Below are 15988 nucleotides of genomic sequence, written 5' to 3' on the forward strand. Positions count from 1 at the left end.
ATGCGGCTTTCCAAAGACATGATAGAAACACCAACAGGTGACCACACATTCTATGCCATAAGTGACTGTTGTTTGCTTTTGAACTTCCTATTATATAAGAGCACAGTTACACCTCGTGTATTCTGCTCGAAATTTTATTTGGGAGATTCACTCACAGTGTTGTATGTAGTTGTTATTCATTGTCACCGTAACACAGTCATACATGTCATGAATATCCCACATGTTTTTATCTGTTCTACTTTTGATACATTTGGGTTTGTTCCTCTTTGGGGTATGAATAGTATTACTATAAATATTCTCAAGTATGTCTTTTGGTAAATACACACACAGTTTGATGTATATACCTGGAGATTGAATTGCTGGGTCATAGTAGTACAATCAGTTTTCCAAAGAGGTTGTACCAGTTTAGACTCTTGTGAACAATGTAGGAGGCTTTTCAACACTTGGTATTTTCCATCTTGTTCATTATTGACATTTTAATGATGGGGTGTAGTAGCAAAAAAGAAAGAAAAAATAAACACCAACAGGAAGTAACAATGCTACTCTTATCATCCCCATTGTTCAGATGGGCAAACTGAGGCTCAGAGAGGTGAGGCAGCCTGCTGAAGGTTGCCCAGCTAGCCCATGGTGGGGCCAGGATTCCCACGGAGGTTTGAGTCCACAGCCTCAAAGTCTGCTCTTATAAACCCCGAGAAAGGCCTTCTGAGAAACACCCTGGAGAGCCCTGGCCAGGTAGCTCAGTTGCTTAGACTACAGCACCATTCTGATTCACCAAGGTTGCGGGTTCAATCCTCGGTGAGGGCGCATACAAGAAGCAACCAATGACTGCATAAATAAGTGGAACAACAAATTGATATTTCTCTGTCATTCTCTCCCTTCCTCTCCCTCCCTCTCCTTCTCTCTCTCTTTCTCTCTCTCTCTCTCTCTCTCAAATCAGTAAGTAAAATTTGAGCCCTGGCTGGTGTGGCTCAGTGGATTGAGTGTGGCTGCGAACCAAAGGGTTGCCGGTTTGATCCCCAGTCAGGCACACGCCTGGGTTGTAGGCCAGGTTCCCGGTGGGGGATGCATGAGAAGCAACCACACATTGATGTTTCTCTCCCTCTCTTTCTCCCTCCCTTCTACTCCCTAAAATAAATAAATAAAATCTTTAAAAATAAATAAAGTTTAAGAAAGAAAGAAAGACCCCAGGGAGGAAACATGAGTTGCAGCAGATGCAGGAGGCAAACCTAACCCCGCAAGCGCACCCTGACACTCGTTGGTCAGCAGACGAAGGCCTGCCGTGGGTGCCGACCTGTGGATAGTTAGGGGCTATACTTACACTAAATTTGTTGTTTACCAGAAAATCAGATTTTCACTGGGACTCCTGTCGTTTCTTCGCAAACCCGATTCATATTGCTTCCTCATCCCTGGAGAGTGGGGCCTGGAGGGTCTGACCAGGGAGACTTGAAGGTTTTATTTTTTGAAGGGCCCCAAACTCAAGCCATCAGGACGCGAGAGTGTAGAGCGGGCTGCTGGTCACTCAGCGATTTCAAAGTGCCCAAGCGGCCGGCCACCCGCCGCCATCAGGAAACAGGTCCAGGGGTGCCAGAGCCTCCCATTTTCCAAGAGACCGGAAATTCTCATTTTATGGGAAATGTCCCAATTTTTAAACAGTGGCACAAATTCAAAATAAGTAATTTTTCAACACTCCATGGGCCAACCTCAGCACGAGGGAGAAAGGGTTTGCTTGTTCACAACCCCTGCTTTCTTCACCTGGGTAAAAATCGGTTTGAATGCTTTCCCCCCGGTAAATGTACAACTTTCATGGCTTGTAAAATACCTGGTATTTTTTTCTTTCTTTCTTTCTTTTTTAATTACCAGGCATCTAGGAAGAACCTTCACCTAGACCATGAACCTCTTTCTCTGGCTTCCCAGGTCCCATCATTCTGTCCCAGGGCGGCGACACCAGACCTTTCTGGGCAGGCCTGGTACCGCCCCCCCACACCTGAAGGCTCCCTCACCACCCACTTGTCCCCGAGAAATGTTTATACAGTGCCAGAGCCGGCGGCTTGCAGTGCGAGCTGTCGCCACCACAACAAAGTAAAACGGCTGTGCAAAGAGGCATCTTTCCGGCTGCAGTATAAATAGCCCCTAGTTGCAATTTTAAGCTCTGGAACCTTCATCTCACAGCTGGGACTATTTCTGTGCCTGAACGGGGGAGGCTTCACAGGGGGAGGTGACCTCAGTGGAGGGAGGAGACACACAGGAAGTTCTCCCTCAAAATCGTGGTTAAAAAATAAAGCTTTAGCTGAGGAAGAAAGCAGATGGGAGAGGGTTTGGTTGTTCCTTCTGATGGACAGGGAAACAAGATAGATGGAGGGGGGTGGTGGAAGACCCCCTGCGGAGCATGGGTGTAGACCTGCCCCAGCTGCACCAGCAGCCTAAAGCTCTTTGCTCACAGGAAACACATTGCAACCTACCCTGGCATGTGCAGAAAGGAAGTTAGTAGGTCCTGGGTTCAAATCCCATCTTTTCTCTCTTGCCAGACATGTGACCCTACCCCAAGGGCGTAACATCTGCATATTGGTGATACCCCGGTGACAGGAACTGCCACCAGGCAAGGCTGTTAGGAGGTAAACCTGAAAGAATAAGTGTGGCTGAATCCTTTAACGGGAGGGCTGCCGCCAGCGGGTGCTTTCTGTGGCTCTCTCAGAAAGACAAGGGCCAGTCGCCAGATGGATCGCCTCCTTTGAGCCTCAGAGCTCCATACAGCAGGTGCGGGAATCTCCCCCTTTTATGGACTGAGAAACGAAGGGCCAGAAAGCTCAAGGTCACACAGCTCGTAGTAAATATGGAAGCCAGATTGGACCCTGAGCACTCTGACTGCGGAGCTGAAGTCTGTAACCACCACGGCGCTCTCGGGGAAGGGGGAAGCGTGCCCCCTGGACTGCTACCTGTCAGCTATAGTCTCAGGGCCGTGCCTGCGGCAGGAGGGAGCCCTGAGGCCCCTGCTCGCCGTCTGGTGGGCTCCAAGGGAGGAACGAGCCCCAAGACATTCCCAGCCCGCACAAAGGAGCTCAGGATTGGCCACCCCGCCACGCCCACACATCATTCACGGGACAATTTTCTCTCCAGACCATCCCCTCAGGCGCCTCAGACACCAGAGTCCTGCAGCTGCAGCCCACACGCCCTTGTAACCAGCCCCTAGTCGGAATGAATGCCCCCGCCGTCCTTTGCAACTCCCCGGGCACAAACTGTCCAGTTCCGAGGGAAGGACGCAAACGGCTCGCTTTAAGTAACGGCCAGGGACATTTTTTTAACACATGTGAATCATGGCGTTTGCTTTCTTCTTCCACATCCCTCCCCTCTACCAAAGTGCCAATCAAAACTTCCCAGCTGGTGAAAAGAAAAAAAGGAAAAAAAAGGAAAAGAAAAGTGACTGGCACAAGAAAACATGGACACACCCTCCACGTGCGGCCTTCTCCAACTCAACAAATGGCCACACCGTTGTCCAGTCGCTCCAGCCAGACACCTGGAGGCATCTTTGACTCATCCTTCCTTCTCACCCCTCCTTCTCACCCCTCATCCCATGCAATCTGCACATAAATCCTCTCAGTTCTGCCTTAAAAATGCACCCCAAATCCATCCACTTCTCCCAGCCCCCTCACCACCACCCGGGCACCTGGTACCGTCCTCTCTCGCTGGGATGCTGGGATGCTGGGATGAGTGCAGTAGCCTGCTCACTGGTCCCCTGCTTCCTCTTTTGCTCCCTTTCAATCCACTCCCCCGCAAGGTTCTGTTAAACCGACACCCTCCACAGCTCCAAATGTTCCACTATAGTGCTTCCCAGCCACCAGCATGGCCGCACTGACAAAAATGGAAAATGACAAGTGCTGGTGAGGATGTCGGGCAACTGACACTGTCATCCACGGCCGGTGGGGACTGAAACTGCAGTGGCTTTGGAAACTCGTCCGACAGCTCTTCCAACGGCTAAACACAGTTACCCTGGAACCCAGCAATACGTGCAGAAGGATATCCAAACACACCCAAAACATACATTGTTACAAAAACTTGTACACAGTTCACCATGGCGAAGAAATAGAAGTAACTCCTGTCCATGTGGGAATGGACAGGCAAAATGTGGTCCAGCTGCACAGTGGAACACTACTCAGCCAGAGAGAGGAGTGATGTTCCTGTACATGCCACACCGTGGGTGAACCTTGAAGACACGCTGAGTGGAAGACGCCAGACACAGAAGTCATGTGTTACATGACCCCTTCGATGTGTCTGCACGAGGCAGACCCACAGAGACAGTCAGGACTACAGTGGTTGTGTCCCCCTGGGAAACGAGAGGACAGGGGTACAGGGAAGGACTGCTAGTGGTTCTGGGGTTTCTTTTTGGGGGGGTGATGGAAATGTTCTGGAATTAGGTCACAGCGGTGTTTGTACAACATAGGGAATATACTAAAAGACACTGAATTGTATACTTTAAAATGGTCAATTTTATGTTATGTGAATTATCTTAATTTTTAAAAATTCTTTCCTGTTCTCCACCTCACTCAGTCATGCCAAATACAGCCTCCCACCACACCCATACCATCTGCACCCTCTGCAACACCCCCCCACTACTTCTCACTCCCCACCCACCACATCAGCCATGTCCTCACCCCAGGGCCTTTGCACCTGCTGTTCCCCTTACTGGCAAAGCTCACCCTGTGCTTCCTTTGCTCACGTCTCCCCTCGGTGAGGCTTCTGGGGACCTTGCCACTCCCCCACCACTCCGTCCTGCCCCGACTGACTTCTCATTAGTTTTACCACCGTGCTGTGTATTTTACATGTTTCTTGTCATTACCCCTCCCTGGAGTAAAAGCTCCTGGTGGGCTGGGGTATTGGTCTCTTTTATTCCCCTTTGTATTCCCAGAGCTTAGATCAATGCCTGGCACACAGTAGGGGCTTGTGTTTCTAAAGCTGGCCCTCCATCTACCCCCACCCTATGCACCCTTGTGCAGTACGGCTTTGCCCATGAAGAGGTGGCATCCACTCCTGCCCACCCCTGAAGCTGGCCTGGCCTGTGGCTGGCTTTGACTGGTGGAATGTGGTAGAAGTGATGCTCTGTGACTTCTGGGTCTAGGCCTCAAGGGACTTTGCAGCATCTGAGTCACCCTCTTGGAAGACAATGGCCATGTAAGGAAGCCCAGGCACTCCGCTGGGGAGGCCACGTGGGGGGTTGGGAACTGGGATGTCCCAGCTGACACCGCCTGTGCCCAACACGTAACTGAGGCCCTGCTGGCCCTTCCGGTGTGTGGCCAAGCCGCCAGCTGGATTCGGCCCCGTGAGCAGGCTCAGCCAGCACCATGGGAGCAGAAGAACCGTTCAGGTGGGCCCTGCCAGCCTGTGAAATCTTGTGCCATAACATGGTAGTTGCTTTCAGCCACTAAGGTTTCAGGTAGCTCAGTACCTGACACTTAGTCACCTGTGCAGGGCTCCATGAACAGGCATTATAAGCAAGGGAGACAGGAGGAGGAAGGAAAAATGAGCAAGGGGAGGGGGGAGGGAGAAGTGCACTCTGCTGGTGGGGGCCCCTCCTGTGGACAGCAGCCTAGACTGCTGTCTGGTCTTAACATCTCTGACCGTCTCTGTGCCTCAGTTTCCCCATTTGGAAACAGCAGGAAACAACCCTCAGACTCTCATCTCGACATGGAAGCTGAAGAGGGTCAAAAAAGTACTTTTTCTGGGTTACTCTCAGCATGATGCTCTTCCTATAGAAGAGATGACTGTCACTTGGACCTGACGAGGGTGCCCCAACTCAGAGGGCCCCAGAAACCAGGCAGGACACGAATGCAAGGGAAGCGGGCCGTGCTCAAGAATCGTTTTCAGCACACTGCTTGATCTCCATTTCCTGCTTTTGACGGGGACCTTTTACTTTTCTCTAAGAAACACCACAACACAAGCGGGATAAGTGACAGGTGACACTCTGGGCAGGGAGACACTGGGGGCGGTAGGGACGGAGGTAAACGGAGACTCGTTGCCCCATCCAAAGGGGGTGGCTGCTGCTTGGCTCCAGCGGACTGCTCCAGGTGGGAAGGGGCCAAACCTGCTTTGTTCAAGACAAACGGAGGTCCAGACATTCATGCAAACTCTCCCAACTCAAAAATGTTCAAAACCAACCCAAACATTTGAAAACACTGACGGCCACACCAACCTGTCTACAGGCTAAATGGGGCCTTCAAACCTCTGGTCTACCGGTGTCTTTAAAACACAAACATGTATGGAATGTCCAGAAAAGATGCATCTGTAGAGACAGAAAGCGGATTACTGGGGGCTGGGGGCTGGGAGAATGAGAGCTAAGGGGAAAGAGGGTTCTTTGGGGGGTAATGAAAATGTTCTAAAATCGATTGTGGTTGATGGTTGTGTGACTCTGTGAATACACACAAAGCCACTGAATTGTACACTTCAAGCAGGTGGACTATATGGTATGTGAATTATATGACAGTAATGCTGTAAACACTCACACACTCTCACTTACACACATACACACACACACACACACACACACAGGAGGCTCCTCCTAGAAACTACAGGGTCCATTCAGCCCCGGCCGGGAACAAGGCCACTCAGCTGGAGTCCCGCACCTTTTACTGCAACAGTTTTGGAGACGCCAGACACTTTGATTTTTATGTGAAACTCCCACTTTTTGGAAATTGGCATGTATTTAGAATTTTTAAAATCACATCACTGTGCCTGCCCCAAAGGGCTCCCATCTGCAGCCTTGTGGAATTCCAGGTAGGTTTCAGCTTCTGCTCAGCACCAAGCTCTGTGGCCACCCGGGCTTCCTCCAGCCAGGCCGGGCCAGGAGCTCATGATGGGGGTGAAAACGAACCACACCCAGGGGCCGAGGCACCTGCCCACACCCAGGACACGTAATTAGGAGTGTCACCCCCGCTTCCCCGAACGCATGCATGGTGGTCCCTTTCGATGATGGCAAAAGTAAAGGTGTTTCAGATGTCAGTGTCCACCTTGTGCTGGCCTGATGGGCAGCAGGAAAAGCAGCCTCATCTCTGTGCACGGGATGGAAGGACTGAAAGGGCGGCAGAAAGATCCCAGGGGCTGGAGTGAAGTAGGATGAAGGGATGCTCCACAGGGCCCTGGGTTAGAACCTGGGGACATGGAACTCCCTCCTCCCTGGCCCCCTAAGCAGGGCAGCCAAGAGTTCCCACCCTGACCCCAGAAGGGCCCTTGACCTTGAGGGTTGAGAGTCCAGATGGGGCTGACTACTCTAATAGACACTTGCCCTGACCCTGACTTCTTAAGAAGGTTACTTTGGCAACAGTGGCCAAAATTTAAAATGCACGTATCCTGGGACCCAGTCACTCCCCTACTCCGTATCCGTCCTACCTACAGACTTACTTGCAGAAATGCCAGATGATGTGTGTGGAGAGATACTCACTGTGACAGACTTCATGACAGCAAAAGACTCCACGACCCCTAAATGCCTGTCAACAGAGGAACGGTCACCGAAGTCATAATTTGGACAGGCCACAACATCCTGTGTAGCAGCCGAAACGGTCGGCTGCTCTTTGTGTGCTCCTCTGGGAAGATCTCCATGACACATGGAGTGAGAAAGCACGATGCAGCGGGCGGGGAAGATGGGAGGGAAAGAACCTGTAGTGGGACCCTGGACCCAAACGGCGTGGCTCTGCAGAGAGCAGCAGGGGGCTGTGGACCCAGCTGGGGGGGCTCACGCATCACCGTCGGGCTGCTGGGGCCTGGGGATTTTGTAGCATCTGCATACATTTTTTAATTTGTAAAACAAAACTTATTTCAAAAGCAAAACAACTCCCGTTTACTTGTTTAGAAACCCTCAGGCCAAAGTTCTGCCACGCTTGCAGATCCCGAGGCAGCTGAAGACAGCCAGTGGCTCAGTGCGGACCGTGTGTCTGGCAGCTGGGAACAAACACTGGAATCCATGGTTGGCCCCGGATGTGCGGGTCAAAAACTTAACGCTGGACGTCCAGGCCTGCAGGGGGCGTGCTGGTGAGTGAAAATGTGTGACACTGAGCACAGGGGAAGGGCTAACATGGCCCCGCTGCTAAACACTGCACAGAACTGCTAGCGCTCGTCAGTCACCTGCACCTTCCCACCTGCTCCAGCTGAGACCCCTAAGGATGACAGTGCCCCTCACATGCCTGGCACCGTGTCTGCACCTGCTCAACACACATCTATAGGATAGACGCATGAACAATCACAGCCCGTGTTCCCAGACTGCTTACTGAGGGCCAGATCGCGTGCCAAGCGTTTCCCGGGCATCATCTCATCCAGCCCTACCACCACCGCCAGAGACGGGGCAAGGCCCCGGGACGCACTGAGTGCAGAGCCCAGATCTGCACCCGGGCCGTGCGGCTGTAGAGCTCCCGTCCTCCCACCGCTGAGCCCCACCTGGCCAGGGCCTCTCCCCTTGACCCCAGAATCTGATCCAGTCTCCACGCCCACGGACCCTGGCTCGGCCCCGTCCCCTCTTCCCCGGGATCACGGAGGTCCCCCCAGTTGGCACCTCCTCATTTCTCCCCCCTGCGGGCCATGCACATGCTGCTACCAGACCTTTGCCCAGTAGTTCCTTCCGGTCCTCCCTGCGTCTCCATCCCAGCCCTCAGCTGTCTCCTTCATGGCATTTGTCACCATTTAGTTACTCTGACCATGATGAGTCTGCACGAGAGAGCAGGTGCTGCACCTGTCTCACCGGCCTCTCCCCGGTGCCCAGAGCAGTGCCCAGAACACAGCAGCTCTGCCATAAAGATCCAAGGGACAAATAAATACAGAACCACAGCTTGAGACAGAGTTGACTATGCTTGGCTCTACCCACAGGCTTCTCATCTGGACATCTAAGGCGTGAATGCCCAGAGAGGACCAGCAAATCACAAGGACAGGACACATGTGGGGAGACGGGGTTCCCACAGGTGTTTGCAGGTCAGACTCAATGGAATATTCTTTGCTTCCACAAAGAAACAGCCTCTTCTACACTTTTCTTAAAACTCAAGGGCATCTTTGGTTAATTTGTGTCTTCCTACTTTAGTCCAGACACATGGTTTGGTGAAATAGTTCCCTTTCCTCTTATGACTACAAGAAATCAAAAGTTCAAGCATAAGGACAAATGGTGACTGATACCAGCTTTAGTATGGGGGATACAAGAGGGAAGAGTGGGGACTGTGGCAAATACACAGAGGGCTGAAACTAGGACACATGGACCTAGGATTACCAGACTGTTTATTATGTTAAATTAACCAGAAACTCAGATTTTTGGAGTTTTAATGACAATTCCCCATTGAAAAAACCCTCTCTGGATTGAACCAATCATACGCAAATGCCGGAGTCAGCCTCTGGGCCACCAGTTTGCAGTCCCTGATCTAATCCACAAGTGGTTCAAGGTCCCAGTGCGCTCTCTGCCATCATCCTCTGTTCACCCAAGTAAAGCCCCCGTGGGTGAGACAGTGCTGGCTTCCTCCACCGCCTTCCATCTAGGCCGTTTGCCCCATCTGGGGGCCAAGCCTGTCCTGGGTCCCAGCAGAGGACCAAACAGAATTCTGAAAGAGCCTGCTCAGAAATTCACCCGTGGGGGGGGGGGGCATCCGTGCTCAGCCATTTGCGGAGGGGGGCCTGAGCTCCCCCTCTATTGTAAGTCAGAGAGCATCCAAGAGGTGAACATCTCTTCCAGCCACCATGAAGCAGCTTTCTGGAGACCCCACCCCCCAAAATTCCCCTGAAAGAGGAAGTTCAAACCAGAAAAAGAGAAAGTAAAACACAAAAAAGCTTGTTGGACATAAAACCCCCAGGGCACCAGAAATAGTAAAATGCTCCCCTACCAGCCAGTCCCAACCCACTGCCCCTCCTAAGCTCCTACATCCCGGGCCTGGCTTCTGCCCTCCTCAGTAGCCACACCCCCCTCCCTCTGCTCCCTTCTACCTGCTGTCCTTCTGTCCCAAAGCATACCTGCTTCGTTCCACCCAGAGCCTCTGCAAATTCTAGTCCCTCCGCCTGGAATATTTTGCTTCTCCCACACAGCCAACTCCTATTCATGCTTCAGGGCTCAGCCTAAAATGATGCTTCCTCAGGGAAGCCCTCCCTGACCTCACCCAGACAGGGTCGGGGACCCCACTACTACTCACCCTCCTGGGTTCTAGATCTCTGTTCTTCCTCTTCCCTTCACCTTCCTGGACAGTCAGCACTAGGTCCTGGCTTTCTCAGAGAGGCCATCCCGCCCCTTGTCTCCCAGAAACACAGATAGCCACTACCGCATCAACCATGTCACGTTCTCCACGGCATCCATCACATGTAGAGGTTTCTACTGTCCCACGAGAGCAGGGCCCTTGTGTGTTTCACCACTGTGCTATCCCCAGCGCCTGCCACATAGGAGGGGCTCAAGACGTTCACTGAAGTGGGTCCACTTCGCCAGGAACCGCAGGACACCCCGAGGCCTGGAGCGGGCTGGTCCGAGAGACTCCTGCAGCTCCATGTAAAAGCCGAGAGCAGTCTTAGAAGGGCCAGTGGGGAGGTGGCAGGGAGGACCTGCTGCCCAGGCCTGGTCCCAAACTGGACCTCCCCCACCCCACTCATTTGCCCATCTGCAAACAGCCTCAGCTCAGCGCCCTGCCAATGAATTCAGCTTTAAGTAGAGGCTGCAGATGATGCCTCTGATAGTTTCTGCTGCTTTGGGTAAATAAACTTCAGCAGGCGCTCAAAGTGGGTTTATTGCCGCACGGAGCTACAGGGAGCTGAGCTCTTCATTACGGCCCTTACAAATGAGCGTGAGCCAGCCCTCATTGGCATTAAAGAGAGCCCCGCGTGAGAAAATGAAGTTAATACACACAGTTGCTCTGGAAGGCTGCCCCTGATAGAAACTAAATGGAGCTCGGGTTTAGCCACTGGGCACAGCGACCTCTTGCTGCTGAGAGCAAGGGAGGAAAGGGACAGAAAAGACACTCTGGTTACTTAAACCAGTAAAAATCTGTAGACAACCTAAATGCCCCTCTCTAGGGGCATGGGTCATCAGTCACAGTACACCCATAGGACGTCCCTTGTTCCATGATCAACATAACCACATCCTAGCCACCGGGTCCCTGCCAGCATGCAGTGTGCCATGGTCCACAAACAGAGTTCAGCACGCCGCTGCACACAGTGTGTGCCCACGACACAGGAGTAACTGTTATTTAATCACGGGATACTAGGAAGCCAAGGAAAGATGCAGACCCACATGCTCCTGGGGAAGCCATCAGCCGTAGAAGACTATGAACCACTTACAACGTGGCCAGTCCCAAATGAGATGTGTTGTAGGTTCAATATTAAAAACCTGACTTCAAAAACTTCGTACAATGAAAAGAATGTAACAATCTCATTGAATGTTTTTTTACATCAATGACATGTTGAAATGATATAATGGATGCACTGTTATTTTACATGATTAAAAGTAATTGCACCTGTTTCTTTTTCCTTTCTCAGGTGGCTCTTAGGACATTAAAAATGACGTGGATGGTTCACATTTGTGGCTCAGATTAGATCTCCACTGGACATGCTATTCTAAAAATTGAGATATCATTCACATACCATAAAATTCACCCTTTTAAGAATGTGCAATTCAGTGGTTTTCGGTACATTCGCAAAGTTTGTGTAACCATCACCGCTAACTCCAGGGATATTTTCATCAGCCTGTAAAGCTCTGCAAACCTTATCATTAGCGGTCGCCCCCCATTTGTCCATGCTGGTTTGAGTAAAGAAAAGCAAGTTGTAGAGCGGTATTACAGTATCAAGTGGGGTTTAATAAAAATGATTTACTATTATTAATATGCATGCCCATGTGTGTAAATGCATTTTTAAAAAGTGTTTGCAAACTCTTACTGATGGTTATCTCAGGGAACTAGGGTCTGGGTGGGAGTCAAAAGGGAGTGGGCACTCATCCTTTATTTTATATACTTCTGCACTGCTTTTGAGATTTAAAAAGAGAATGAGATGAATTTCTAGTCCTACCTAAATAACTCCTTGGGGACTTGGGTAACTTTTTCACGGCGCTGTCAAGAGACTGGCTTCCGCTGGAAGAAGGGTCTAGTTTTAGATCTACTTTTCATTCTGCGCGTTTAAAATAGTAAGTACAGGCAGAGACGAGGTATTTTCCCTCCTAGCAACAGACGGGACCGAGGCCGGGTGGGTCCCCGCACAGACGCAGCCCATCCGCCTCCTCGCCCACGCCTGACAAACAGCTCCGAGCAGGGCAGCTGAGGGTCCCCAAGCAGGGGGTCGGACTCCTCCCCCCCCCCCCCAGGGCCCAGTCGGGCAAACGGCAGCAGCTCCCAGCCGAAGCTGGCGGGCCTTGGGTAGGGATGGGAGCCCAGTCTGTGTCCCCGGGGGCAGTGTCGGCTGCAAGGGGAAGCCGGCGCGACCTGACGCACACATTTGGGTAGCTCCAAGGAGTCACCGCTCTGCGAAAAAGGGGACCCTCGCGCCCCTACTCCCGGCCGGGAGCCCTTCCGGCGGGGTGCGAGAGGATGCTACTGGGAAGCTGAGGGTTCGGGTCGGGGTACCAGCCCTCTGAGGGCCCGCACCCGTCCACTTCTCCCCCAGGACGCGCGGGCCCGGAACCCCTCAACCCCGACACACGCCTCCGGCCCTTCCACGCCCCCGTCCTCTACCTCGGCCCCAGGCTCGGGGGTCAGGAAGAGCGCGAGCTCGTGCGCCCCGCTGCGCACGGGCTCCGGCCGGTCGCGGTCCAAGAGCAGCATCAGGAGCGCGGCGGGGTCCAGCTGGCGGAGGCTGTCGGGGAGCCTGTCAGCGTGCCCAGGCCTCGGAGCCCCGCCCCCGGCCGACTGCATGCCCCGCGGCCCGCCTGGCGGAGGCAGGTCAGGTGCGCCTGCGGAGGTTGCGGCCCACGCCTCCCGGAGCGCCGGCCGAGTGGGCAGCGCCACCCAGTGGCGTGCGTTGCTCACTGCGCCTGGCCCTCGCACCACCTGGTAAACAAGAGATCCTCAAACTCGTCCGCAGATTGCAACCTCCTGAGGCTCTTACAAAAACTTCCAAAACTTCCGGGCACACACAGTCTCGGGTGGAAACCTGGGCGTAGGTATTTTTGAAGTTCGCCAGGTGATTTCAACACACAGGGTCTGGCACAAATAACGCCTCTTTTTTATTACAAAATCATAAGCATGCAATCTGTAACGTAACATCACACTCAAGCACACCCGATGACATTTTAGGCGAAATGTTCAAATTAAAACTGTAAGTTATTACACCCATATTACTACCCTACCAACCGCACTCAAGCAGGCCTTACTTCTGCCAGACCCTGTACATCTGAATTTGATGGGTGTAAACAGCCCCTTTTTATCGGAATCCAGCCGCGCGATGGTTCCCAGCCCCCGCAACACTCCGGAACGTCCTGGGGAGCTTTTAGAAGTCAGGAGGCCAATCCTCCTCCCAGACCGCTGCAGCCCGAATCCTTGGGGGTGGGGTTTAGGCAAGGGCTGTTTTTAAAGCGCGGCGGGTGATTCAGCGAGTACCCAGGATAGAGAGCCGCTATCCTAAAGGATCCTTTCGTTTAAAGACCGAAGTCCCCGCCCCCAAGGCCCTCCTCCCTCCAGCCTGTGGTTGGCGCCAGGCGGGGAGTCCTGGAAATTCGGGAATGCGGGTGTGGCGGTCCTCTTCCTCGCTGGGGAAGCTTTCAAAATAAGCTCCGCAGAGAATTCTTAAACGCACTAAATTTGACCCCTTAACCTCCCATAGGAGGCTTGTCCAAACCCTTTAGAGGCTGCAGAGAGTGGGGTGCACCCCCCCAAAGCAATGCTAATAAAGAATATGAATAAGGTAAAGAAGTGGGGGAATCTAGAGCTCTTTTTTCCTATGATGACTTTTCTTTTAAAATATTAAATTCGTTTTTAAAAATTGGGCTGGGCTTAGCGTTGCAAATAAATTAAAAAAAATACAGACGTCGCTTATCCTCCTCAAGTTAAATCTGAATTTATACTTTTCCTCATGACCCTAGGGAGGGCGTGTCAGCACACGCTTGGTCTGCCTTCCGGATAATCTCACCGCACAATTTCCACTTCCACAGCTGCCCACTGCTAACTTCTCCACATCCCCGCCCGAACATTCAGGCCTTCGGGCCAGAGTCATTTTCCAGAAAATTCTTGGCAAAGACTTGGGCCTCAGGTGCTTGGGGAAAGGATTTGATGGGGACTCACTGAACCTGCACTTGGCCGCTCATTACTGTCCTGACCTTGCGGATGCGGAGCCCTTCCACGCACCACCACACACGCCCGGGGGTGGCGCTCAGACCCTCAGCCGTGCAGGCTGGCGGGGGCCCCCCTCGGAAAAGCCCAACGGGGGCCTCAGATGAGCCTTGAACACAGCAAACTTCCCCCATGGATGAATCTCAAAAACAACGCTAAGTTACAGAAGGCTCCGTAGGGCGCGCTGCCATTAGCATAAAGTTTGAAAAACATGTGAAAGCACACTATATATTGTTTATGGATACAGACATATGGAGCGAGAGTATAAAGCTGTGCCCGAGAATGATGTGCCACAGTTAGGAAAGCGGGTACTGGTGGTGGGAGGGGGGACTGGGGAAGGGAATGAGAGGGGGCTCAATTATAACTGCAATGTTTTATTTCTCCTGCGGATACTGGTTATACTATTTAAACTTTTTAAATGCCCAAAATGGCTCATTAAAAATAAAACAAAAAAGCCTGGGATGTGAGCTGAAAGCGCAGGCTGCCCAGACCCCTGCCCCTGGGGAAGGGGCGTCTGGGGAAGGAATCTGGGTTCTTCCCAGCATCTCAGTGAGGCACTCCCTGGGCCAAGTTGGCCAGCGAACAGTCATTTCGTTTCTAGTCTCCCCCGCCACCCCAAATGCCTTAAAAACAGTTTGCTAAGAATACAGATGCCCAGAGCCCTGCCCCAACTTTCTGTCTGCATCAGCATCTTTGGGGAGCTGGGCACTCGCGTTTGTAGAGCTCTGCAGCTGAGTCCCATGCACACCAAAGTCGGAGAGGAACCCCCACCTGGGGGGCTCCCTCTTGCCGCCATTAGCCAGGGACCTCCCGTGGGAGGCGAAATGAATGATTTTAAATAGAAGAATGAATTTTTAAAAAATCGCCCGGCCCCTCAGCGTGTTGGCCCATGCCCCAGCGCCCTGCCCTGGGCCCCCAGATCCTGGGGGAGACCGGGGGGCAGACAGCCAGCCCGAGGCCTGGAATGCAGCCTGCCTAGGCCGCACCCTGCCCGAACCAGTTTGAACCAGCTGCGGGGATGGAGCCGTGGCCGTCCCCACGAGCTCCCCCTGGCGCCCAAGCCCGGCTCAGAGCCGCTGCTCCGGCCTCCTGCTCCGGAGTCGCCCAAGAGTGAGGACTGCGGGGCGGTGGCCTCCATCCCAGCCTGGAATGTGGGTGTCAGTGACCGCCAGGCACTCAAGGCCCCCAGGAGCCCTAGCAATCCCGCCGCGCTGGGCCCGAAAGTCACACACCCTTCCACCTCCACGCCATCTGGCTTCACCTCCTGCGGCAAAATGGTGGCCTGCCTGTGTCTTGTCAAGGTCAGTTCCAGCTCAGGCTTCAGGCACACAAGGTTCTAGATTAGCAACGATTGCTGAGCTAAGCTGTATATTGGAAACTCCTGGGAAACTTCCACAAAACGATGATGGCCAGACCCCACTTCAGAGACTGATTTAATCGGTCTGGGGTGTGGCTTTGGTTTGGGGAGGTTTAAGAGATCCTGCAGGCGCTTCTAGCCTGCACTCTGTTCCCGGGCTTGCTTAATTCTGGAGGCACGGGGATCCTGCGGTCCCTTGGCCTCTACATGGGTCCTCATTGCTAATGAGTCCTGAGAGCAAACTGTGTGCCAGGCACTGTTCTCATCTTAACCCTGATGGCCCCGTTGAAACTCCACCACACCGTGTGGGATCAGCGGGCCTTGCAGTGATGCCCGTTTTACAGACGAAGAAACCGAGACGTTTGGAGGCTCCATTGCTTGCCCA

At 52.8% G+C, this 15988-nt stretch overlaps 1 protein-coding gene across 1 annotated transcript in view; it reads right to left on the reverse strand.

Annotated features, from left to right (window-relative positions):
* BCAS4 (breast carcinoma amplified sequence 4) overlaps positions 1-12932 on the reverse strand; it is a 47730-nt gene extending 34798 nt beyond the window's left edge. The window contains exon 1 of the mRNA XM_045195014.2: positions 12654-12932. Within this exon, the coding sequence (XP_045050949.2) occupies positions 12654-12833 (180 nt within the window). The 5' untranslated portion in view covers positions 12834-12932. The remainder of the gene's footprint in view (positions 1-12653) is intronic.
* Between the last annotated feature and the right edge of the window lie 3056 nt (positions 12933-15988).

Source organism: Desmodus rotundus, chromosome 6 (assembly GCF_022682495.2).
Source record: "Desmodus rotundus isolate HL8 chromosome 6, HLdesRot8A.1, whole genome shotgun sequence".
Classification (NCBI taxonomy): Eukaryota; Metazoa; Chordata; class Mammalia; order Chiroptera; family Phyllostomidae; genus Desmodus; species Desmodus rotundus.